Source organism: Entelurus aequoreus, linkage group LG24 (assembly GCF_033978785.1).
Source record: "Entelurus aequoreus isolate RoL-2023_Sb linkage group LG24, RoL_Eaeq_v1.1, whole genome shotgun sequence".
NCBI lineage: Eukaryota > Metazoa > Chordata > Actinopteri > Syngnathiformes > Syngnathidae > Entelurus > Entelurus aequoreus.
The window spans coordinates 5,220,568-5,248,237 of NC_084754.1; the positions used below are offsets into that span (position 1 = coordinate 5,220,568).

The 27,670-nt window shown below is 38.6% G+C and overlaps 1 protein-coding gene and 1 long non-coding RNA gene across 2 annotated transcripts in view; one reads left to right on the forward strand and one right to left on the reverse strand.

Annotated features, from left to right (window-relative positions):
* The window catches only part of lonp2 (lon peptidase 2, peroxisomal), a 90,616-nt gene that overhangs the window by 26,381 nt on the left and 36,565 nt on the right, over positions 1-27,670 (reverse strand). The window contains exons 8-13 of the mRNA XM_062036106.1: positions 22,861-22,979; positions 22,642-22,781; positions 18,555-18,696; positions 16,956-17,106; positions 13,489-13,615; positions 9,105-9,244 (exon numbers count right to left, since the gene is read on the reverse strand). Coding sequence (XP_061892090.1) covers positions 9,105-9,244; positions 13,489-13,615; positions 16,956-17,106; positions 18,555-18,696; positions 22,642-22,781; positions 22,861-22,979 — 819 coding nt within the window. The remainder of the gene's footprint in view (positions 1-9,104; positions 9,245-13,488; positions 13,616-16,955; positions 17,107-18,554; positions 18,697-22,641; positions 22,782-22,860; positions 22,980-27,670) is intronic.
* Positions 9,082-24,956, forward strand: LOC133641959 (uncharacterized). Its single transcript, XR_009824357.1, has 3 exons — positions 9,082-9,252; positions 24,749-24,763; positions 24,886-24,956. It is a non-coding gene; the product is annotated as an uncharacterized LOC133641959 (long non-coding RNA).

Below are 27,670 nucleotides of genomic sequence, written 5' to 3' on the forward strand. Positions count from 1 at the left end.
CCCCGGACTGTTGAACAACTTAAGCTGTACATCAAGCAAGAATGGGAAAGAATTCCACCTGAGAAGCTTCAAAAATGTGTCTCCTCAGTTCCCAAACGTTTACTGAGTGTTGTTAAAAGGAAAGGCCATGTAACACAGTGGTGAACATGCCCTTTCCCAACTACTTTGGCACGTGTTGCAGCCATGAAATTCTAAGTTTATTATTATTTGCAAAAAAAAAATCAGTTTATGAGTTTGAACATCAAATATGTTGTCTTTGTAGTGCATTCAACTGAATATGGCTTGAAAAGGATTTGCAAATCATTGTATTCCGTTTATATTTACATCTAACACCATTTCCCAACTCATATGGAAACGGGGTTTGTATATTTACATATACACACACATATATATATATCCACTATATTGCCAAAAGTATTTGGCCACCCATCCAAATGATGAGAATCAGGTGTCCTAATCACTTGGCCACTCGGCCACAGGTGTATAAAAACAAGCACTTAGGCATGGAGACAGTTTCTACAAACATGTGTGGAAGAATGGGCTGCTCTCAGGAGCTCAGTGATTTCCAGCGTGGAACTATCATAAGATGCCACCTGTGCAACAAATCCGCTCGTAAAATGTCCTCGCTCCTAAATATTCCAAAGTCAACTGTCGGCTTTATTATAAGAAAATGGAAGAGTTTGGAACAACAGCAACTCAGCCCCAAAGTGGTAGGCCACGTAAACTGACAGAGAGGGGGTCTACAGAATCTCCTCTCTGGTCAACAAAAGCACCTTGAGGATTCTGGCGGGAACTCTCGTTCAACCCTTTTTCGATTACGCATGCACCTCCTGGTACCCTAGCACCTCCAAACCCTCAAATCTAAACTCCAAACATCTCAGAACAAGCTAGTCAGGTTACTTCTAGACCTCCACCCCAGATCCCACCTCACTCCTACCCACTTCTCCAAAGTGGGCTGGCTCAAGGTGGAGGACAGAGTTAAACAACTTGCACTGAGCCTGGTCTATAAAATCCGCTACACCTCCCTGATACCGAAGTACATGTCAAACTACTTCCTTACGTAAATGACCGCCATAACCACAACACCAGGGGGAGCTCCACTAACCACGATAAACCCAGATTCCGTACGAACAAAGGTCTTAACTCATTCTCTTTCTATGCCACATCAATGTGGAATGCGCTCCCAACAGGTATAAAAGAAAGGGCATCTCTATCCTCCTTCAAAACCGCAATAAAAGTTCACCTCCAGGCAACTACAACCCTTAACTAACACCTTCCCCGGATTGCTAATAATCAAATGTAAACAATCAAATGCAGATACTTTTTCTTATGCCTTCTGATCTCTCTCTCTCTCTCTCTCTCTCTCTCTCTCTCTCTCTCTCTCTCTCTCTTCTCTCTCTCTCTCTCTCTCTCTCTCTCTCTCCTCTCTCTCTCTCTCTCTCTCTCTCTCTCTCTCTTCTCTCTCTCTCTATGTCCACTACTTGCTGTCCATTATCCTACCCCCCCCACCCCACCCACCCCACTCCACACCCCTGATTGTAAATAATGTAAATAATTCAATGTGATTATCTTGTGTGATGACTGTATTATGATGATAGTATATATGATAGTATATATCTGTACCATGAATCAATTTAAGTGGACCCCGACTTAAACAAGTTGAAAAACTTATTCGGGTGTTACCGGTGTTAGTGGTCAATTGTACGGAATATGTACTTCACTGTGCAACCTACTAATAAAAGTCTCAATCAATCAATGAAAAAGCGGATGCTGAAGCGCATAGTGCAAAGAGGTCGGCGACTTTCTGCATAGTCAGTTGCGACAGAGTTCCAAACTTCCTGTGACCTTCCAATTAGCGTGAGCAAAAAGATCCAAAAGATGGCACTGTAGCACAAACAGTAAAACACTTTCTCAGCGTATTTCTTATATTCCGCAGGATTCAAAATGCACAAAAAAAGTAGCGGCTTATAGTCCAGGGGCCGTACTTATCAGCTTCTCAGAATTACTCCTAAGAAGTCTGCTAAGAGTTGACTTATGAGTAAATAAATTCTTCGCTGAAAGCTGCACTTAAAAGTTAGTTATCAAGCGTCTTACTCACACTTTCAGCGAAGTGTAGGACTGAATCTTAAGTGTCACACTCAGAGCTGAATTACGACATTACTATGTGCCGTAAACGGAATTTTAGGTGACGTCATTTCTGTGTCCATAGAAATGACCAATCACGGAAGGGAATCCGTTGTCTAAGAATAAAGAAATATCTTGGAAATATTTAAGTGGACAATGGGAGTGTATATTTTGACAATAAACTACAAAATAATACAAAACAAACTAGTCCCCGCGGCACTCACGCTACCGCTCCCTCTCTTCTGTCGCCCACACACTCACTGACGTCACTCACCTCACGGCCACACACATACGCTACTGTCATAACAATTTCTTTCCAATTCATTAATTAGGCAACTAATTTGAAACTGGTGTGGGTGGCTCTATATATAATAGCCCACTGCAGACACATGCAGAAATCAACAAGGAATCGAAAAGTATTAAATCTGTGACAAAAATAATACCCGCTCTGTCTAAACGATACCGTTTGATCAGCTGCTCGTCATCAAACAAATCCAGAACATCGTTCCGCTCCTGAACGTTCGCGCACGTCTCTCTCGCCTCAGTGCCATCCCCTGCTGGCAACTCCTAACCACTTAAGACACCTCTGAAGGTCTCTTAAATATCGTGGAGAGTAGGAGTGATTCTTAGACTTAAGAACGTTGATAAAAAGCTTTTATTCTTAAGTTTGAGAGTAGGACTAAATTTCGCAAATTCTCAGGACTTAAGTGTAAAATGGAACTCTAAGAAGCTTGATAAGTACGGCCCCAGGAATTTACAATAGATCTTTTTGAATTTTTCATAACATTTCCATGACCCCTGATCCTTCTTTTGGATTGTTTCCTATTCACACATGCGTCCAAAGATAAACATTTGTTTTGGCCAATGATTTCTGAACAAAACTATCTTGATATAAACTGAAAAAAAGTGTTGACTTTCAGCTTTATTTAGGAGGTTGTTGTTTTTTTTTACACACATATGCAGGACTACAAAAAGTCTTTTCAATCTTCACAGCACTGCTTTTAATTCCATGAAACAGTAAATAGAAGAACGTTCTGCATCATACTAAAAATACAAAACAATTTTTTGCGGAGTGTACGGATAAAGAAGAGGACAAAAATATAAAAGCAACAAACTTGCATTCCTTCAGTGGTGAGCCGCCACATGTAAGATCATTTATAGGAAACACTGAAATATAAACATTCATGGTCAGAATTCTAAAAGGATAAACTTGTCCAAAGAAAAAAAACAATAAATTCATTTTTGGCACAAAGCCTGAAGGCATCTGCTTAAAAGCTGGCAATTCCATCTTTCAACACAACATTACCGCAAAACAAACCGAGTGCAACACAACATATGACTGGAAGACGATACAAAAGAAAAGACAAGTTGGGAGAGGCCCTGACAGCTTAACACATTTCAGAATCAGAATCAGAATCAGAATAGTTTTATTGCCATTGTTTGAGAACGGGTTCACAAACTAGGAATTTTTCTTGGTGCAAACGTGCGACATAAAACACATAAAACACATATTTGGTAATAAAAAGAGCTGTGACTGAGCTATCAGATAGACTTAGAAGGAATTCAAGGAGCTGCTGTTAGGAGTTATTGTTCATTTGCCTGATGGCCGAGGGGAAAAACTGTTCAGGTGGCGGGAGGTGTGGGTCTGGATGGAGCGTAGTCTTGGTGCAAGCTCGGCCTAACTTGAAAGTGTTTATGTGGTTCTAATATAAAAAGGCCTTTAAATACTGCTCAATGTCAACATTGAATTGAATTGAACATTGAAAAATGACCCTTAGCTTAATACCAGTGCACTGGAACCTCGATTTACAAACCCCTTTTTTATGTGAACTTTTGGATTGTCCCGAATATGCCTTCGTGTGAACTATGTCGCTGTATGAACGCTTCATTTTCGCACCTGAAGACAAAAACGCAGGGCGGAGCCTTTCACTCACTTTCTGCACAAGATACTCTCACGTCTCAGCGTTTCAGTACGTGTGTTGATTCCCTTTTGACATTTTTATTTTCGACTCAAAATGACTAGCAAAAAGCCAACAGAGCAGCGTGGAAAAAAGGAGGGCGTACCGTACATCAATGGCACTCGCAACACATTTATAATTGTGAAGACCTGACTTTTGAGGAAAAAAAACATGCCAGAGCAGACTTATTGCATAGCAAGGAAAAGATACCGCTCCTTGAGCAACAGAAGAGCACACATGGAAGTGGGGGGTGCTATACCAGTGTTTCCCACACATTCATTTATTTGTGGCGGCCCGCCACGAAAGAATTACGTCCGCCACAAATAAAAAAAATAAAAAACTTTAATTTTTTTATTTTTTGGCTTTTTTCCATAACTCGAGTTGATTTATTTTGGAAAACCTTGTTACATTGTTTAATGCATCCAGCGGGGCATCACAACAAAATTAGGCATAATAATGTGTTAATTCCATGACTGTATATATCGGTATCGGTTGATATCGGAATCGGTAATTAAGAGTTGGACAATATCGGAATATCGGATATCGGCAAAAAAGCCATTATCGGACATCTCTAGTTACAAATGTATCATATTTTAGACTTGGATAAACTTTAATGATCCACAAGGGAAATTGTTCCACACAGTAGCTCAGTTACAAAGGATGGAAAGTGTAAGGATGGAAAGGACAATGCAGGTATAAAATAGACTAAAAATGTACCGTAGTAGCAATATAAAATATAACATATATGTAATATTTACATAATATATGTACAGTATAAGATATATTATATCATATGTTTATATCATATATACAATATATAACAATTACCATGTACAATATTACAGTATATGTAACAGCTGCAGCATAAATAGAGAGTAGATCAGCAGAAAATAGACATTATAAACAAAGAGAGGTAGCTAACATAGAAGGTGTTTTATGCAACAACTTCATTTTTGCATAAATTAAAATATACTTAAAAAAACAAGACTCCCATTGCCTCTTATGAAATATATTTCCATAAATAAATAATCTGCTTTATCAAACTCTTTCTCGGAGAATAGAATTTCACATGCAGTTTTACGACGTTCCCACTTCAATTAATGATTATTACTTTACATGAATTAAAGGGCGCACAACCTCAGGGCTACAATAAGGGAAATTCATCTTCAGTAAAATCATATTAAAGTACCAATCTAATGGATAAACAAGTTGACTTTATTTGAACTGTGTTTCATTGTATCCGTTAAACCATATCCAACTGTAATTACAGTCCCCAAAGCATGTGAAAATACCGTCTAAACATCCACAAAATGCCACAATTTCAGACTGCCACTTTGAATATTCCGCTCCGCATTGCTTTGGCAATTCCCGTAGAATTAGTCTGCACTCTGATCACATCAGCATACTGCATGGCGACGCGCTGTCTATCATTCACAATCCTCATGCAAGACATGTTTTTCTTTTTGTATGCATGCGTAAATAGCAGCGTTTGTTTCACTGAGCGACGATGATTTGATTTTAGTGTACAAGCTCGGTCATTGAACTGAACTCATAAGCTGAGGTACTCGTGTAATTACATCATGATGATTTGCTAACATGCGCGTTATTACGCATTGTTAGTATTAACCATACTTCTTAACTCAGTATTCCTACAACTGCAGTTTACTGCTTCTTTGCATCGGCTAACATTTCACTGTAATGACAATAAAAGTGTGTATTCAGGAAAAAAACATGTGTTTTAGGATGCTATGCGTGCAGCTTAGTAGATTACATGTTTTTGTATAAAGTTATTGCATAGTGCAAATGTATATTCTCTTCACAGTTATTGTGTGGAATTTTGGTGGTTATTTTAAATGTTGTATTCTATTATTTACATTGTACTGTTTATTTTCAATTGTACAGTATTTAATCGCAGTTTGTTCAGTATGTAAACTGGGTGACACGTTATCTTATAAAGTAAAGACAACCGTAAAAAAATACTATTGGATTTATTTTGTAAGTACATGTAAATTGTAGATGAAGGGTTGCGCCATATAAAACTCCCCTCAGGGCGCCATTGCCACAGCAAAACATTGCAGATGATACAGTAACTTTTGTGTCCGATCCAAATACTGATGCTTAAATGAAAAACTACATTTAGACTTGGAGTTCCTGCATGGGAATGATCGAACACAGAGGTCCTCAAACTTTTTGGCTTGGGGGCCACATTGGGTTAAAAGAATGTGGCCGAGGGCCGGGCTATTCATTCATTCATTCATTCGCACGCACGCTCGCTCACTCGCTCGCTCGCTCGCACGCACGCACGCACGCACGCACGCACGCACGCACGCACGCACGCACGCACGCAGTGGCCTTGTGGTTAAGAGTGTCCGCCCTGAGATCAGTAGGTCGTGAGTTCAAACCCCGGCCGAGTCATACCAAAGACTATAAAAATGGGACCCATTACCTCTTACATCTTATCTGAATAAGAGGAACCTTTTATGCTCTCATTTTCTGTATTCAATAAATGTTGAATACAAGTAACCAACATTTCTACTTCTGCTTTTGTTTGTCAACATAAAAATAACACAATATTACTATCAAACATAAAGTGCAACCAGGTTAAATTAACAGTATGTTTACCTGCTACTTTTGCTGTGGTTCAACATAGAAATAATACAAATTGAAAAATAAGTATCGTATTTTTCGGACAATAGGGCGCACCGGATTAAAAGGCGCACTGCCGATTAGCGGGTCTATTCAGGTCTTTGTATCATACAAAAGGCGCATCGGATTATAAGGCGCATTAAAGGGGTCATGTTAGGATGTTTTTCTAAATGTAAAACACTACCTTGTGGTCTACATAACATGTAATGGTGGTTCTTTGGTCAAAATGTTGCATAGATGATGTTTTACAGATCATCTTCAAGTCACTTTCTGACAGTCCTTCACAATGCATCGTTTTGCTGGCGGTCTTATTTACGTGGCTCACCTTCGACAGCGTCTTCTCCCCGTCATCTTTGTCGTAGCGGTGTGGCGTGCAAGGACGGGAGTGGAAGAAGTGTCAAAAGATGGAGCTAACTGTTTGAATGACATTCAGACTTTACTTCAATCAATAACGGAGCAGCATCTCCTCATCCGTGGCTCACTAGTGCAACAACAACGCCGGAAATGTGTCCCGTGAAAAAACGTCCGACCGGAACTCTCTAATAACTAAAGTTCCTTGGGTGAATTACGTAAACTCACTACACTGTAATGTGTTAGCGCTTTCATGGCGAGTTTACTGACAGATATAAGTAAGAACTTTACACTACTTTATATTAGAAATGGCAACAGCGGAAGATGAATGCCACATAAGAAGGTAGAGAAAAAGAAGAAGCTTATCGACTGCGGGGTTGGGACGGACTACTAAGGCGGATGTGCGCAATTTGAGCGCCGTGTGTAATGTTCTATATTTTCAATGGAACATTTAAAGTTTTGATGTTGTTTACTGCCATCATATTGCGGTCTACACGTATTTCTTATGTATGACTGCCATCTACTGGTCACACTTATCATTACACCATGTACCAAATAAAATTGCTTCAAGGTAAGTAAGCACAACCAGAATTATGTCGTACATAAGGTTATAAGGCGCACCGTCGATTTTTGAGAAAATGAAAGGATTTTAAGTGCGCCTTATAGTCCGAAAAATACGGTACAACCACATCTCTTCAGGTTAAATGAACAGTGGTTTGATCTGCCACTACTCTCATTTTCACAAACAGCAGCGCAGTAATAATGAACAACAGACCGAGGGTAACCAACTACTACTTTGTGCTGCTGCTGCAGCGGGAACACTGCGAGTGCCGGGGCGGTCAGTGAGCGTGAAATCCCATGGTGCCTTGTTTCAAGAGTTTTGTTGTGATGCCATTGTTCGGTCGGTGTCTATAAAAGTACAAAATCCAGTACCTTCACCCATCTAACACTTTAATACAGTGTTTTTCAACCACTGTGCCGTGAGATATTGTCTGGTGTGCTATAGGAAATTATGCAACTTCACCTAGTGCTGTGTAGAGCTTGGCAGGGTAACCATAAAACTCCATATCAGCAGGTTGTTCATTGCTTTGTAGAAGTCGGAACGCGTCAAGGATGGTTTGTCGTGATCCCAGTGTTTCTCGCACATTCATTTATTTGTGGCGGCCCGCCACGAAAGAATTACGTCCGCCACAAATTTAAAAAAATTTAAAAAAAAATGTTTTTTTGTCCTGTCCAGCTTATCAGGAAAATCATATAGTTGATGTAGATGCCCATATAGGCTGTTCAGATTTACTTTACTAAAGAGAAGTGTAGGATACTTCTCTTGTTGCCTTATTTGTATTTGACCACTACTGTTTTCTGTTTATTTGTTACTGACTGTGGCAGGACACCTCTGCCTCTGTTTCACTTTATGTTGCTGGTAAATAATATGGTTGTAGTAGTAGGCTAAAGTTAAATTATTTAGTATGCACTAATTAAAGGGGCAGAGCTTTAAGAGACATTTTAGCTTTTATATTTTATAAGATATATATTTTTTGTAAGAACCACAATTAATAAATATATTTCAGTGAATAACTTATTGTTCAAATCTGTATATAAATATGTACATAAAGTGTTGTAATGATATTGTAAAATGGATGGATGGATGGACGTTTAAAACAAAACTGTTATTATTAATTAGTAAGTATACATCTTTTGAGCCTTTTTAGAGAAAATCATATCATTGTAGTAAATTATGCAAATTACTCGATGATGTCATGGTGACCACGCCCATAGCCACGCCCCCACCGCCACAGGTATCTTGGCAGTTTATGGGAAACACTGAATTGCAATAGTAATAGTGCTCACGTCATGCAATTGTGTCTTATAATCCCTGAGGTTTATGCTTTCAATATATTTTGAACATATTTCGTGCTGCGACGCTGTAAATACTTCCTTCGAGTGTGAAATGTGTGAAAGATTTCACGCAGTGCAGCTCCGATAGCCAAGAGAATGCGTGTACGTCCTTTATCTGCAGCACCTTACCTGCCTGCTGTGTTTGACTCTCAGGGGACAGTTCCTCTCCTTTGGAATCTCTTTGGCCTTCAGCGATCTTAACAGCCACAGCACGACAGATTGCTCCAATCTTCCTCTCCAGGGAGCGCACGCCCGCCTCACGTGTGTACCTGTCCAGGTAAATAATGTCCATAGAGAGAGGTCAAACACTGGTCACCTGCAAAAACCATTGCTTGTTTTACAAAAACCCCAAACTAGTGAAGTTGGCGCTTTGTGTAATTCGTAAATAAAAACAGAATACAATGATTTGCAAATCCTTTTCAACTTATATTCAATTGAATAGACCAGTGTTTTTCAACCACTGTGCCGCGGCACACTAGTGAAAACTTTTTTTATTCAAACCGGTAATTATAATCCGCAAATGTGCCGTTTTTGAGTGTCTGTGCTGTCTAGAGCTTGGCAGAGTAACCGTGTAATACTCTTCCATATCAGTAGGTGGCAGCAGGTAGCTAATTGCTCTGTATATGTCGGGAACATGGTTTGTCGTGATCACAATATGCAGACGACAGCGGGAGGCAGCGTGCAGGTAAAAAGGTATCTACCGTATCTTTCGGACTATAAATCGCAGTTTTTTTTCATAGTTTGGCCGGGGGTGCGACTTATACTCAGGAGCGACTTATGTGTGAAATTATTAAACACATTACCGTAAAATATCAAATAATATTATTTAGCGCATTCACGTAAGAGACTAGACGTATAAGATTTCATGGGATTTAGCGATTAGGAGTGACAGATTGTTTGGTAAACGTATAGCATGTTCTATATGTTATAGTTATTTGAATGACTCTTACCATAATATGTTACGTTAACATACCAGGCACCTTCTCAGTTGGTTATTTATGCCTCATATAACGTACACTTATTCAGCCTGTTGTTCACTATTCTTTTTTTTTTTTTAAATTGCCTTTCAAATGTCTATTCTTGGTGTTGGGTTTTATCAAATAAATTTCCCCAAAAAATGCGACTTATACTCCAGTGCGACTTATATATGTTTTTTTCCTTCTTTATTATGCATTTTCGGCCGGTGCGACTTATACTCCGGAGCGACTTATACTCCGAAAAATACGGTAATGCTTAAACCAAAAATAAACAAAAGGCATCGAAGCTTAGGGATGGCTTTGCAGAACCAAACTAAAACTGAACTGGTTGCAAAGTAAACAAAACCAGAATGCTGGACGACAGCAAAGACTTACAGCGTGTGGCGCAGCAGACGGCGTCCACAAAGTACATCCGTACATGACATGACAATCAACAACAAAATAGGAGCGCAAGACAAGAACTAAAACACTACACACAGGAAAACAGCAAAAAACTCCAAATAAGTCAGGGCGTGATGTGACAGGTGGTAACAGTACACCTACTTTGAGACAAGAGCTATAGTGATGCATGCTTGGTTATGGTTTGAATTCATATCTAACAATTGCGAGAACGACTTTTCATTGTCAATATCGGCTGCTTAGTTTCATTTTTGAGACACTTGTGATTTAGGGCTATATAAATAAACATTGATTGATTGATTGATTTTTTTTATGTTTTCTGCTAGTGGTGTGCCTCGGGATGTTTTCAATGAAAAAAATGTGCTTTGGCTCAGAAAAGGTTGAAAAACACTGGAATAGACTGCAAAGACAAGAATAGACTTCCCAAAGTCCTGACTTAAACGTGTGGACAATGCTGAAGAAACAAGTCCATGTCAGAAAACCAACACATTTAGCTGAACTGCGCCAATTTTGTCAAGAGGAGTGGTCAAAAATTCAAGCAGAAGCTTGTGGATGGCTACCAAAAGTGCCTTATTGCAGTGAAACTTGCCAAGGGACATGTAAGCAAATATTAACATAGCTGTATGTATACTTTTGACCCAGCAGATTTGCTCACATTTTCAGTAGACACATAATAAATTCATAAAAGAACCAAACTTCATGAATGTTTTTTGTGACCAACAAGTATGTGCTCCAATCACTCTATCACAAAAAAAAATAAGAGTTGTAGAAATGATTGGAAACTCAAGACAGCCATGACATTATGTTCTTTACAAGTGTACGTAAACTTTTGATCGCAACTGTATATTTCTCATTACGGTAGAATTTTTTACCACTGTACTGTAATTAGGAGGCAAATAACTTTGTTACACAATAGAAATAAACAAAAAAAAAAAATGAAATTGACTCTTTTCTGCAAGCAAAAAAGTAAATAAATATTAAAAATTTTTTTGCACTGAACAGGATGTCGCTGTGTGCTTGTTTTAATGCTGTGTAACCAAACATCGGCTTCAGCGTGAACTTTGTAATAAAAGAACGCGATGGACCGGTCGACACAGACACACCAGACTGTGATACATAAAAGCTTGGGTAATTAGTTTGAAAGATGTTCTCCACACAAAAGGCCGCAGTGTCAGTGAGATACAAATAGTCAATCAAGCACTTGACAACTTAATGATAACAAGTAGAGGAATTCCAAGTAAGCCACAGATGTGAGCTTCCAGCTGTGCTCTGCATGTAAGTGTCCCCACACACCTAGAGGTTAGTGTGTAACTAGGGCTGGGCGATATATCGAATACACTCGATACATCGAATATACTCGATATAACGCGGGTTTGTCTCTGTGCGATATACAAAATGATTATATCGAGATATTCGAGTACACGTTCTCACGCAGTTGCTTTTAGCTGCGGGCATTACACTACAGGCTCTTCTTGTCTCTCCTTCTCACAGAGACATAAAACAAGCGCACCTTCTTACATACGTCACATACTGTCGCTCGTGCAACGTCATACGCCCTCGCGGAGCAGAGAGGTAGCTACATGGGTAACATTAGCTGTGATACTAGCGGTGCGATGCGAGTGGTAATACGAGAGAAAGAAGATGCGAATCCGGTAACAAATGAAGGAATAAGAATTATTTCCCAAGAAATACAGCAGGGGGTCCATCGTCTGGCGGTGGTTTGGCTTCAAGCGGGAAGATGTCAAACAGACAACCGTAATATGTCAAGTATGCGGCAAAAGCGTTGCTACAAAAAGTAGCATTACTGCTAATTTGTAGCATCATTTGAAAAGTCACCCGCTAGAGAATGAAGAGTGCTTGAAACTCCGCATGTCAACATCTCCGTCCGGTGCCACACCCACAAAATGCCGAAGCAACCATTTCCAAATCAACACCGTATGAAAAAAATAGTCAACAAAAGAAGGAGATAACGTCCGCAGGAACCTACCACATAGCGAAGGACATACACTATTTGATTTCCTATTATGCAGCTCATTTTTATTTGACAGTTATTGAAATACCGTATTTCCTTGAATAGCCGCCGGGGCGCTAATTATTTTAAAACCTCTTCTCACTCCGGCGCTTACCAAAAGCATGCGGGATTGGCAAGCATGCTCTAAATATTTTAAAACCTCTTCTCACTCCGGCGCTTACCTTATCATGAAAAGCACATTTAATAAAAAAACATTATTATGGTCTTACCTTTAGGTATAAATGAGTCCATGCACAGCTCCTATAGAAGTCTTCCTTATCTTTCTTCAGTTTTAAAAGTCTCTCTGTCTCGATGGAGATCTTCCTTTAAGTATTACCTCCTGCTTCGATTGAAAGTCCAGTTTAGAAAACGGTTTTATTTTAGATATGTAATCCTACATGGTAAAAGTGCAAGCAAACAATGGCTGCTCACTCTTGCTGCGTGTTGTCTTCTTCTGCAGCACCGGTCTTCTGCAGTACTGGTAGTCGCAAGAAGGATCACTAGCGCCCTCTACCACCAGGAGACGGAAGTCATTTAATGACTCAAGTGCCAAGCATGCGCTAATTATTTTGCGAAACGAGTTTGACCCGGCTGTAATTCTAGGCAGGCGAATACTATATTCCCGGCGGCAATTCAAGAAAATACGGTATCTTGTGTGACATCATGCACAAAAGTGCACTTTATTTGTTTTTAACTATTGTAGTGGCGTTCTGTACAAAAAGTGCACTTTAGTGTTGTTTTGATATGTCATCTTAGTGACATCATGCACAAAAGTGCACTAATAGCTTGTTTTAAAATGTCTCTGACAATCTTGCACTTTCCGTTTTGCAATGACATGAATGTTTGTGCCACTGCTTAATAACTGTTTAATAAATACACTTTTGCTAAATTGACTTAGTTGTGATTTCCCTCTCTGCATGAAAGTTTAAAACGAGCATATATTAATGCAGTATGAACAAGAATGTTTCAATGTAGACTCATAGAATCATCATACAGCTGTGATTATATGCATCAGGTGTTCATTCAAGGCTAAGGCAAAATATGGAGATATATATGGTGTATCGTGACATGGCATAAAAATATGGAGATATTAATAAAAGGCCATATCGCCCGGCCCTATGTGTACCTGCTTATAATCTCCTTGGTTGTGTCCGCTGGTAAATGCAGTTGCTCAGCTGTCAATCCGTGCTGCTCCAGTTGGTTTGGGATCAGGTGCCTGTGAGCTATCTCCACCTTCTCCTCCTGAGTGTAGCCTGGAACACACATTTTGAGATATGATGTTGTAAAATCAGTTGGATTCTCAGTCGAGTTTCACCAATACTTGTTCTCAATTTAGTCTTGTCAATCAACCTATCCCCAGGTGCGTGGGAGGAACCCACGCAAGATGCAAACTCCACACTTTTTGGTGCATTTTAATCAAACCTGAGTCGTTTTTCCTGCTTAATCAAGCCAACAAATGTTGGCATGGTTTGTCTTAGCGGGAAATGAACCAATCGGCTTTGAGCATAATGCTGTCAGAACTACAGTTGGAGTGTAAACAGACTGAACAACACACTATTGGTTTACCACAAGTGGTTTTAAAAGTGTGAGGCAGTCCTCCCTTAAAGACAACATGAGAAACCGAAAATAACCTCTCTTTAATATCTATTATGATGATTTTAATCAACGTTTGAGGAGGAACTGCACTTTTTTTGGAATTTTGCCAATAAATCACTTTTCCTTTGGCCAAGTTAAAGTCACTGTGGTTTTTGCTGAAACAGAAATGTATCCCATGTGGATAAGTCTCCATTCCAATAGAGCAGGGGTGTCAAACTCAAATACAGAGTGGGTCAAAATTTAAAACTGAACAAAGCCACGGGCCAAGGTTGAACAAATTAACCTTTTAATAGGGACCCAAACAAGTTTTGCATTGAATATTGAACAAGCAAGGCTTATATACACTACCGTTCAAAAGTTTGGGGTCACATTGAAATGTCCTTATTTTTGAAGGAAAAGCACTGTACTTTTCAATGAAGATAACTTTAAACTAGTCTTAACTTGAAAGAAATACACTCTATACATTGCTAATGTGGTAAATGACTATTCTAGCTGCAAATGTCTGGTTTTTGGTGCAATATCTACATAGGTGTATAGAGGCCCATTTCCAGAAACTATCACTCCAGTGTTCTAATGGTACAATGTTTTTGCTCATTGGCTCAGAAGGCTAATTGATGATTAGAAAACCCTTGTGCAATCATGTTCACACATCTGAAAACAGTTTAGCTCGTTACAGAAGCTACAAAACTGACCTTCCTTTGAGCAAATTGAGTTTCTGGAGCATCACATTTGTGGGGTCTATTAAACGCTCAAAATGGCCACAAAAAGAGAACTTTCATCTGAAACGCGACAGTCTATTCTTGTTCTTAGAAATGAAGGCTATTCCACAAAATTGTTTGGGTGGCCCCAAACTTTTGAACGGTAGTCTAACTTTATAGTGACATGCAAAATCGAGTTTCAAATAATAATAATAATAATAAAAAAATATATCAATAGCATATCAAATACAATTTAAATAAAAATGTAATGCCTCTTTTCTATTTGCAGCCTTCTGAGGTAAATATACAACATTAACTTTTTCCACAGGCTAATACATTTGAAAATAAAATAACAATGAATAAACCAACCAATCAGGACTTTAAACTGCTCAGTTTGCAACACACTGATCTAATCTGATGTGCCCAAGCCAGATACCTGGCATCTTTTCTTGGATGCTAGTTCATTCATGTCAGGGCTCAGGCTTTGAGCTGAGGCAACCTTCATTATCCAACGAAGGTGTTCATCAGTCATTATATCTCGTAGTCCACCCGGACCACAGTTTTGGGGGCGTGCCTTAAAGCAGTGGTCCCCAACCACCTGGCCATGGCCCGGTACCGGTCCGCGGACCGATTGGTACCGGGCCGCACAAGAAATTAAATTTTTTTTTTTATGAAATCAACATAAAAAACACAATATATACATTATATATCAATATAGATCAATACAGTATGCAGGGGTACAGTCCGTAAGCACACATGATTGTATTTATTTATTTATGTAAAAATATTTTTTTTTTTTTTTTTTTTTTTTTTATGAAATCAACATAAAAAACACAATATATACAGTATGCAGGGATACAGTCCGTAAGCACACATGATTGTATTTATTTATGTAAAAAAAAAAAAATGTTTTTTTTTTTTTTACATAAATAAATACAATACAATAAATACAAAAAATGTTGTTTTTTTTTAAATACGCCCCCTCCACCTCCCCCACCGGTCCGTGGGACAAATTTTCAAGCGTTGACTGGTCCGCAGCTACAAAAAGGTTGGGGACCACTGCCTTAAAGGCAGTCTTTAACGTCGTCTACGAGCTGTCGTCACGTCCGCTTTTCATCCATTCTAACAACATGCCGGCCCAGTCACAAGATATGTGCGGCTTCTGTACGCACACACACGTGAATGCAACGCATACTTGATCAACAGCCATAAAGGTTACACTGAGGGTAGCCTTATAAACAACTTTAACACTGTTAGAAACATACGCCACACTGAATCCACACCAAACAAGAATGACAAACACATTTCGGGAGAACAGCCGCACCGTAACACAACAGAACAAATACCCAGAACCCTTTGCAGCACTAACTCTTCCGGGACGCTACAATATACACCCCCGCTACCTCCTTTTTGTTAAGTACATAACTTCACATGTGTTCATTCATAGTTTCGATGCCTTCAGTGACAATCTACAATGTAAATAGTCAAGACAATAAAGCAAACGCATTGAATGAGGAGAAGGTCAATCAATCAATCAATCAATGTTTATTTATATAGCCCTAAATCACAAGTGTCTCAAAGGGCTGTACAAGCCCAACGACATCCTCGGTACAGAGCCCACATACGGGCAAGGAAAACTCACCCCAGTGGGACGTCAATGTGAATGACTATGAGAAACCTTGGAGAGGACCGCATATGTGGGTAACCCAAGGTGTGTCCAAACTTTTGGCCTGTACTGTATATGTAGTGTTGATGTAGCAAGCTATTTTTGCCGTGTTTCTTGCAACAATTCTGTGGGGATAGCTTTACCTGTAGCTTTGCTACATTTAATCGAGAGTAACTCGTAGCTTAGCTTACGACATTTTCCAAGTCGCTTGCTTTAACTGCTGCCTTCTCTGCATCCCGGAATCATGCCAAACGATGCCAAGCCATCATTCTTTTTTTTTTTCTTAGTTTTTTGTGTAATGTTTGAATTTGGAACAGGTCGTGGGTCAATACAAAAAAAACAAAAAACGTGAATATATCTTCTGGCTGCACTTTGGACACTCCTGATTTAAAACATTCACAAATTTGTGACCTCGACCCTCTGTCCTCCTCCTGACAATTAGTGAATTTATGCACTGGTTCGAAATCCTCCCTAGCAGTGGCTGTGTCAAACTGTATAATGTATGTAACATTAATCATGATTGGAGATGCAGTCGGACATCTGCGGTGGATTCTGTCATTCACTCGTTGGGAGGGGAGTTCTACACCACTAAAGACACAATCATCAACATGAAATGTTTGGAGCTCAACTCACCGGGCACCTGCAGCACTTCCATCCTGTCCAGCAGGGCGGGGGGAATGGATGCTGTCGTGTTGGCGGTGGCAATAAAGAGCACTTGAGAGAGATCAAATGCCACGTTGAGATAATGGTCTGTGAAGCTGTGGTTCTGCTCCGGGTCCAGCACCTTGGGGAGCAACATATCTGAAGCTTTAAAGACATCGATTTAAGTCGAGAAAAAAATTTAACTGTATGTATACAGCTTCCTAAAGGCCAACGCTGACATGACATTTAAAGGCCTACTGAAAGCCACTACTAGCGACCACGCAGTCTGATAGTTTATATATCAATGATGAAATCTTAACATCGCAACACATGCCAATACGGCCGGGTTAACATATAAAGTGCAATTTTAAATTTCCCGCTAAACTTCCGGTTGAAAACGTGTTTGTATGATGACGTATGCGAGTGACGTCACTATTTAAACGGAAGTATTGGTACACCTTTGAATCCAATACAAAAAAGCTCTGTTTTCATCTCAAAATTCCACAGTATTCTGGACATCTGTGTTGGTGAATCTTTTGCAATTTGTTTAATGAACAATGAAGACTGCAAAAAAGAAAGTTGTAGGTGGGATCGGTGTATTAGGGGCTGGCTGTAGCAACACAAGCAGGAGGACTTTGACTCGGATAGCAGACGCGCTAGCCGCCGAATGCACGGATGATCGGGTGAAGTCCTTCGTCCATCCGTCGATCGCTGGAACGCAGGTGAGCACGGGTGTTGATGAGGGCTGGCTGGCGTAGGTGGAGCGCTAATGTTTTTATCATAGCTCTGTGAGGTCCGGTTGCTAAGTTAGCTTCAATGGCGTCGTTAGCAACAGCATTGTTAATCTTCGCCAAGCTGGAAAGCATTAACCGTGTATTTACATGTCCAGGGTTTAATAGTATTGTTGATTTTTTGTCTATTTTTCCAGTCAGGGGTTTATTTCGTCTGTTTCTATCTGCATTTGAGCCCAATGCTATCACGTTAGCTCCGTAGCTAAAGTGTTTCGCCGATGTATTGTCGTGGAGATAAAAGTCACTGTGAATGTCCATTTCGCGTTCTCGACTCTCATTTTCAAGAGGATATAGTATCCGAGGTGGTTTAAAATACAAATCCGTGATCCACAACAGAAAAAGGAGAAAGTGTGGAATCCAATGAGCCAGCTTGTACCTAAGTTACGGTCAGAGCGAAAAAAGATATGTCCTGCACTGCACTCTAGTCCTTCACTCTCACTTTCCTCATCCACGAATCTTTCATCCTCGCTCAAATTAATGGGGTAATCGTCGCTTTCTCGGTCCGAATCTCTCTGCTGGTGTAAACAATGGGGAAATGTGAGCAGCACTCCAGCTTGTGACGTCACGCTACTTCCGGTAGGGGCAAGGCTTTTTTTATCAGCAACCAAAAGTTGCGAACTTTATCGTCGTTGTTCTCTACTAAATCCTTTCAGCAAAAATATGGCAATATCGCGAAATGATCAAGTATGACACATAGAATGGATCTGCTATGCCCGTTTGAATAAAAAAAAATCATTTCAGTAGGCCTTTATCTTCATGCGCAATGACAGAGTTTCACGAGTGATGAAAGAAAGCTGACCTCCAGCAGCGCAGCTGCAGGATCTCCTTGCAGGCTCTTCCCCAGTTTGTCCACTTCATCCAGGAGGAAGACTGGATTATTGACCCCCGCTGTCTTTAAACCATTGATGATGCGTCCCGGCATGCTGCCTACATATGTACGTCTGGGGAAACAACAACATTTGAACTATGAAAGAGGAAAAGGATAACGAGCATATACTGTACATACTTTAAAATACTCTAAAGCACAGGTTTTAAACTCAAGGCCAGATCTGGCCCACAAAAGCCTGGTAATAATATGCATCAATAAAATACTTTATCTCTTCTTACTAAATGTGTTCATTATTTCCATTTTGACAGAAAAAAAATACATGCACTGCATACAATTGCATATCTTTTTAAACGTGAATATTATCTAATAATGCTTTAAACATTAGATTATCATATACAGTAAAGGCCAAAAGTTTGGACACACCTCCTCATTCAATGTGTTTTCTTTATTTTCATGACTATTTACATTGTAGATTGTCACTGAAGGCATCAAAACTATGAATGAACACATGTGGAGTTATGTACTTAACAAAAAAAGGTGAAATAACGGAAAACATGTTTAATATTCTAGTTTCTTCAAAATAACCACCCTTTGCTCCGATTACTGCTTTGCACACTCTTGGCATTCTCTCGATGAGCTTCAAAGCACACCTGTGAAGTGAAAACCATTTCAGGTGACTACCTCTTGAAGCTCATGGAGAGAATGCCAAGAGTGTGCGAAAAAATAATCCGAGCAAAGGGTGGCTATTTTGAAGAAACTAGAATATAAATAAAACATGTTTTCAGTTATTTCACCTTTTTTTGTTAAGTACATAACTCCACATGTGTTCATTCATAGTTTGATGCCTTCAGTGACAATCTACAATGTAAATAGTCATGACAATAAAGACAACACATTGAATGAGGAGAAGGTGTGTCCAAACTTTTTACCTGTACTATATTCAAAACATTTTATTTTTGGTTAAAATACAAATAAATACAGTAAACTCTTGTTTATTAATATTAATTGACTGTGATGAATGCATTTATGCAAAGTAGGAATTATTAATTGCAAATCAAATATGATTATAGCTAAAGCATAAACAACTGTTTACAACATTTTAAAAACATTTTAAAAACATTATGAGAGCCCTTAGTGAAATCACAGCACTGTAGCATCACTATCTGATGTATTACTCTCCAAAACAGTGCTAATCTGTGCAGTGTTGTTTGAAACATTGAGATATAGAATAGAATAAAATAGAATTGACTTTATTGTCATTATATTTGCATATAACGAGATTAAGGACTCCAACTTAAGGTGCGGTAGTGAAAACAAATATGAGATAAAAATAAATTACCGTAATTTCCGGACTATAAGCCGCTACTTTTTCCCCTCGTTCTGGTCCCTGCGTCTTATACAAGGGTGCGGCTTATTTACAGCCTGTTCTTCTCCGACACTGACGAAGAGGATTTCGGTGGTTTTAGTACGCAGGAGGAAGACGATGACACAATGATTAAAGACTGACTTTTCATATACCGGTAGGCTGGTTATTTTGATAACGTACAGGCGAGCACTTTGTATTACTTTGCACCGTTGTATTATTTGTACTCTGCACGAATGCTGTTCGCCATGTCAAAGATGTGAAAGTTTGATTGAATGATTGAAAGATTTATTGTTAATAAATGGGACGCTTTGCGTTCCCAAACAGTCATCTCTGTCCCGACAATCCCCTCCGTGGTAGCAGGAACCCCTATATACTACGCTAATTACACATCAAAATCCTGCGGCTTATAGTCGGGTGCGGCTTATATATGGAGCAATCTGTATTTTCCCCTAAATTTAGCTGGTGCGGCTTATAGTCAGGTGCGGCTTATAGTCCGGAAATTACGGTACACAAGAGGTAATAAAGATAAAACTAAGAATTGAAATAAACAGACTACTATCCAATAGAAATAATAATCAATCCTGTGCAATATACAAAACACTATAGAAATACAAAGTACTGTACAATATACAGAACAAGACAAGAGTACCTGAGTAATAAATAACAATCAGTGTTGGATGTATTGCACTCGAAGGGTAATATTGCACAGTAGGGTATTAGGGTAGGATATTGTATAGGGGTAGATTAATTAATTCATTTAAATATTGAATTATTTATATAAAAATAAAGGGGGGCTAAAAATAAAATACAGCTGCATCTCCACAGCGTCCTATCAATAGTGAGTCACATTCAGGCAGTACAAAAACATAACAGAGACGAAGCAGAAGAACGAAGAAGAGACATGGCGACGACGAGTAAGAAGAAGTACGCTTGCAAGTTCCAAAATGATTGGAAAACATAATTTCAGTTCATGCAGGACAGCTCGAAGGGGAAGGGGTATTCTGCCTGCACATTTTGTAGATCAGACTTCTCTATTGAACACGGTGGCCGAACGGATATACTCATTCGTATTATTTTCGGGCCTCCCTATGTCTAGCATTAAAAGATTACAGTTGGTACAAAATGCGGCTGCTAGACTTTGGACAAAAACAAGAAAGTTTGATCATATTTCACCTGCACTGGCTTCCTGTGCACTTAAGATGTGACTTTAAAGTTTTACTACTTACGTATAAAATACTACACGGTTTAGCTCCAGCCAAACTTGCCGATTGTATTGTACCATATGTCCCGGCAAGAAATCTGCGTTCAAAGAACTTCGGCTTATTAGTGATTCCTAGAGCCCAAAAAAAGTCTGTGGGCTATAGAGCGTTTTCTATTCGGGCTCCAGTACTCTGGAATGTCCTCCCGGTAACAGTTAGAGATGCTACCTCAGTAGAAGCATTTAAGTCCCATCTTAAAACTCATTTGTATACTCTAGCCTTTAAATAGACCCCCTTTTTAGACCAGTTGATCTGCCGTTTCTTTTCTTCTCTCCTCTGCTCCCCTCTCCCTTGGGGAGGGGGAGTTGCACAGGTCCGATGGCCATGGATGAAGTGCTGACTGTCCAGAGTCGGGACCCCGGGTGGACCGCTAGCCTGTGCATCGGTTGGGGACATCTCTGAGCTGCTGACCCGTCTCCGCTCGGGACGGTTTCCTGCCGGCCCCACTATGGACTGGACTCTCGCTGATGTGTTGGATCCACTGTGGACTGGACTTTCACAACATTATGTCAGACCCATTCGACATCCATTGCTTTCGGTCTCCCCTAGAGGGGGGGGGGGGGGGATACCCACATATGCGGTCCTCTCCAAGGTTTCTCATAGTCATTCACATCGACGTCCCACTGGGGTGAGTTTTTCCTTGCCCGTATGTGGGCTCTGTACCGAGGATGTCGTTGTGGCTTGTGCAGCCCTTTGAGACACTTGTGATTTAGGGCTATATAAATAAACATTAATTGATTGATTGATTCATATATATATATATATATATATATATATATATACACAGTATATATATATATATATATATATATATATATATATATATATATATATATATATATATATATATATATGTATGTGTGGGAACAATCACAAGACTACTTCATCTCTACAGGCCTGTTTCATGAGGGGTTTCCCTCAATCAGGAGATTTGATTGAGGGAAACCCCTCATGAAACAGGCCTGTAGATATGAAATAGTCTTGTGATTTTTACCACACATACGTATTACGCTCTACCACAGTATCGAGCACTATTTTTTTGGATAATCTAATTAAGACATATATATATATATACATATATATATATATATATATATATATATATATATATATATATATATATACACATATATATATATATATATATATATATATATATATATATATATATATATATATATATATATATATATATATATATATATATATATATATATATATATATATATATATATATATAAGAAATACTTTAAAATATATACCCCCCCCTCCCCCCCTCCCAACACCCCCCATTTCCTTGCAATAGTGTTGACTTAATATCATTGACAGACTAAATTTGATGATTGTTTTGTTCATTTATTACCTTTATTTCAAACCAGATGATCCCTAGCTGGTATGTGGCTTTAAAAAGTGCACTAAGAAACAAACATACCTGTGTCCTCGGATGTCCGATTGGTCACAAACACCGCCAAGAGCAATGCGGTGGAACTCTCTACCAAGAGTCCTAGCGATGGAGCGCCCCACACTGGTCTTACCAACTCCTGGTGGTCCCACAAAGCAAAGGATGGGGCCCTAGCAACAAACCCAAAGTCAAACCCAAAGCGAACGTTCAAACACGCAGTAATTCATGAAGTCATTTAGGGAAAGGAACCTTCAGTGAGGCTTTCAGCTGCCGAACAGCCAGATACTCCAAAACGCGTCTCTTCAGCTTGTCCATCGCATAATGATCATTATCCAGTAAAGTCCGGGCAGCTCGGATATCCAAGCAATCTGTAAAACAGCGAGTGAAAAAGAACGGTCATTTTCTTCGGAGAAAAAGCTCCAAATAATACTCCAAAATGAAATCATTTTAAATTGAAATGAAAGCATTTCCACAAGGTTGAAATTGAACTTTGGCAGTATTGAGAGAATAAAACCCATGTTTTATATGCATGAGATCAGAAGAATATTTATTTCTACACTGCAAAAACTGAAATCTAAGTAAGATTAAATATCTCAAATAAGGGTGATATTTGCCTATTTTCTGTCTGACAAGATAATTATTCTCACTAAGCAGATTTTATGTTAGAGTGTTTTACTTGTTTTAAGGGTTTTGGTCCTAAATGATCTCTGTAAGATATTACAGCTTGTTGCTGAGATTTGATGAGCTATATTGAGTAAAACATGCTTGAAACTAGAATATCAACTGTTGCAAAGCTGTGTCATCAACACTCACAAGTATAAAACTACTTTTTTAAAGTAATCATTTCTTACTTCAAGCATGAAAAAAACAAATCATGATTTCGACACAAGTGTGTCTCATAATTAAAACGGATGACAGCCGAATGGACTTTGCGGTTTTATTTTCAATGAAACAATAGAAAACACGTACTCATATAGTAGCACAGTTGGCACAGTACAGCAAACTGACAGTTAATATTTAAACATTTAACATGTGACATTTCAAACAATTTTGAACAGAAATAGTTCATGCACATTCAGATAAATTCTTCAAAATTACAATTAAAAAAAAATTATACATGTATATATGCGCACTAATTGACTGAAAGAGCACGCACTTGGTGCGATGATGTCATGTTATCGATGGAAAAATGCATTTTTACACAATATGATTTGCCTGAGCGGCTAGTAGACCCTGAGAGTAACAAGCGGTTGCCTTGTTGCCTTTCCATTAAGAACAATAAACTAGTTTTTAGTGTAAGTTTGCTGGATTCAAGATATGTACCGTATTTTTCGGAGTATAAATCGCTCCGGAGTATAAGTCGCACCGGCCGAAAATGCATAATAAAGAAGGAAAAAAACATATAAGTCGCACTGGAGTATAAGTCGCATTTTTGGGGGAAATGTATTTGATAAAAGCCAACACCAAGAATAGACATTTGAAAGGCAATTTAAAATAAATAAAGAATAGTGAACAACAGGCTGAATAAGTGTACGTTATATGAGGCATAAATAACCAACTGAGAACATGCCTGGTATGTTAACGTAACAGTCATTCAAATAACTATAACATATAGAACATGCTATACGTTTACCAAACAATCTGTCACTCCTAATCGCTAAATCCCATGAAATCTTATACGTCTAGTCTCTTACGTGAATGAGCTAAATAATATTATTTGATATTTTACGCTAATGTGTTAATAATTTCACACATAAGTCGATCCTGAGTATAAGTCGCACCCCCGGCCAAACTATGAAAAAAAACTGCGACTTATAGTCCGAAAAATCTGGTAATGCCGAGCGCATATCATTATGTCAAGATAATGGCACTAGCATTTACTTAATTTAAGAATATTTTTCAACATATGGAGCAAAAATGTCTCTTTTTTTTTTAATATATACCAAGAAAAATGCACTTGTTATTAGTGAGAATATACTTATTTTAAGGATTTTTGGGGTTCATTGAGGTTAGCTAATTTTATTTGTTTTGGAAAGTCTTGACAAGCCAAATTTTCTTGTTCTATTGGCAGATCATTTTGCTCAGTTCAAATAAAATACCCATAATTATATTTTTTCTTGTTTTTGAACTTTTGCAGTGTACATTTAAAAAGGTAAGTTGAAGTGAAATATATTTATATAGCACTTCTTCTCGAGTGACTCAAAGTGCTTCACATTGAGAAACCCATTATCTACATATAATCTGCATTTACACATGTGTGGGTGGCACCCGAAGCGAGGTGGGTGAAGAAGCTGGATTCAAACCGGGAACCCTGAAGTTCCAAGCTGACCAATCTACCATCTGAGCCACGTCGCCCCCCACAAGGTAACCAAATACTCTAGCGGTCACTCTCAAATGAAATGAACCAAGTTTTATTTTTCCACGCGGACATGGACCAAACCAAGCAAGACGTTATATGAGCCACAGATAGTCTTATTAATTGGTGAGGATGGGATGAATGGAGAAAGGAGCAAATGAAACATGAAAACGTCAACAGCCTTGTTTAATCTGACATTATCGTCCTCCTATCTGGTCGTTATCTCAGATCTGCAGACAGCTGTTGCTCTTTGTCCCAGTAAAAAAGTCCATGAAACTAGGGTCAGAACACATTCTTACCATGGTTGTGAACTTAATGGGAATGTCAGGCTTTTCATCTGAGGGCTGAAGTAGAGTTTCAACCACCTTTTTTTATTTATTTATTGTACCTTTAATTACAGTTGTACATCTCTTTGTAATGGACAATTCAACACACATCTAATTACATGGTTGACTGCCCGTTGCCGTGGGATGCAATATTCAAATTAATCTACAAAACCACTATCGATGTGCAAAATCGTTATTTTCAAATTAAAATTATTTATAACTTCCTACCCACGGGAAAAATGTTAAAAATATGGAATATGACAGAGTCAGATGATTGCCGATTTTGTTGTCAGGAGCCTGAATCCACCCTACATTTGTTTTGGTATTGTCATATTGTGTCTTCGTTTTGGGTGGAAGTTGAAAAAATGTGTTTAAAGATTGGTTTGTTTATGAAGCTTGATGTGGTTTCTGTTATTTTAGGAGAGTTCATTGACAGTCATGATTTAGTCAATTTAATTATAGTACTCGGTAAAAGGTTTATTTTTAAGGGCAAAAACAGATATTCACTTAGTATTTCTTTCTTTAAAACATTTATTCAGTATTTTTTAACTTTAGAAAATGATATGGTTGAAAACGATAATGATGCCAAAAAACATGAAAAAAGATGGGAAGTCCTCAAAGGCTTATTTTGAAAATGTAATTTTGTTTATATATGATATGCAATCTGTTGTTGTATTCCCTATTTTAAGTGTACATAAATGAAGGTATGTGTTGCTGAGTTCGACTTGGATGTGATCTGGGGCCGTACTTATCAAGCTTCTTAGAGTGCCATTTTACACTTAAGTCCTGAGAATTTGCGAAATTTAGTCCTACTCTCAAACTTAAGAATAAAAGCTTTTTATCAACGTTCTTAAGTCTAAGAATCACTCCTACTCTCCACAATATTTAAGAGACCTTCAGAGGTGTCTTAAGTGGTTAGGAGTTGCCAGCAGGGGATGGCACTGAGGCGAGAGAGACGTGCGCGAACGTTCAGGGAACGGAACAATGTTTTTTTTTTTTTTTATTACGAGCAGCTGATCAAACGGTATCGTTTAGACAGAGCGGATATTATTTTTGTCACAGATTTAATACTTTTCGATTCCTTGTTGATTTCTGCATGTGTCTGCAGTGGGCTAGTATATATAGAGCCACCCACACCAGTTTCAAATTAGTTGCCTAATTAATGAATTGGAAAGAAAATGTTATGACAGTAGCGTATGTGTGTGGCCGTGAGGTGAGTGACGTCAGTGAGTGTGTGGGCGATAGAAGAGAGGGAGCGGTAGCGTGAGTGCCGGCGGGGACTAGTTTGTTTTGTATTATTTTGTAGTTTATTGTCAAAATATACACTCTCATTGTCCACTTAAATATTTCCAAGATATTTCTTTATTCTTAGACAACGGATTCCATTCCGTGATTGGTCATTTCTATGGACACAGAAATTACGTCACCTAAAATTCCGTTTACGGCACATAGTAATGTCGTAATGTTACACGACATTTACACTTAAGATTCAGTCCTACACTTCGCTGAAAGTGTGAGTAAGACGCTTGATAACTAACTTTTAAGTGCAGCTTTCAGCGAAGAATTTATTTACTCTTAAGTCAACTCTTAGCAGACTTCTTAGGAGTAATTCTAAGAAGCTTGATAAGTACGGCCCCAGAACTATTCCTGCGTGTTTGGACCTCGACACCAAGCGCTCACACTAGATCTGTTCAAGCTAAGTCTGTGAGCATGAACTACTCCAATGAGTACGTCAAACGTCTTCCAATACAAAGTGAACATTCTGGGCCTCCACACTACAACTTCCTGAAGAACCCCCAGATAGGGAAGAGCCATATGGCCTAAAATCTATATTTTAAAGCATATTATATTTGATGTATAAATAACGTAATAATACCATTTTAAAATAGGTTACAAAGGCACCTAACTTGGCTGCTAATCAATGCAGAAATGTTGTGTAATTTCCTGTTGTTTGCTTTTTAAATAATATCAGTGTTTCCCACACATTCATTTATTTGTGGTGGCCCGCCACAAAAGAATTACGTCCGCCACAAATAAAAAAAATAATTTTTATTTATTTTTTTAAATAAAAAAAATAAAAAATTATATATATATATATTTTTTTTAAATAAAAAAAATAAAAAATAATATATATATATACATATTTTTTTTGTCCTCTCCAGCTTGTCAGGCAAATCATATAGTTGATGTAGATGCCCATACCGGCTGTTCAGATTTACTTTACAAAAGAGAAGTGTAGGATACTTCTCTTGTTGCCTTATTTGTATTTGACTTTATTAAATGTATTTATATTAGAAACACAACATGTGTATATAACAAAGGGTGCAAAGTCTGCAGGCAGTAGGAAACACATGGTTAAGTGTAGGGAGTAAAACTG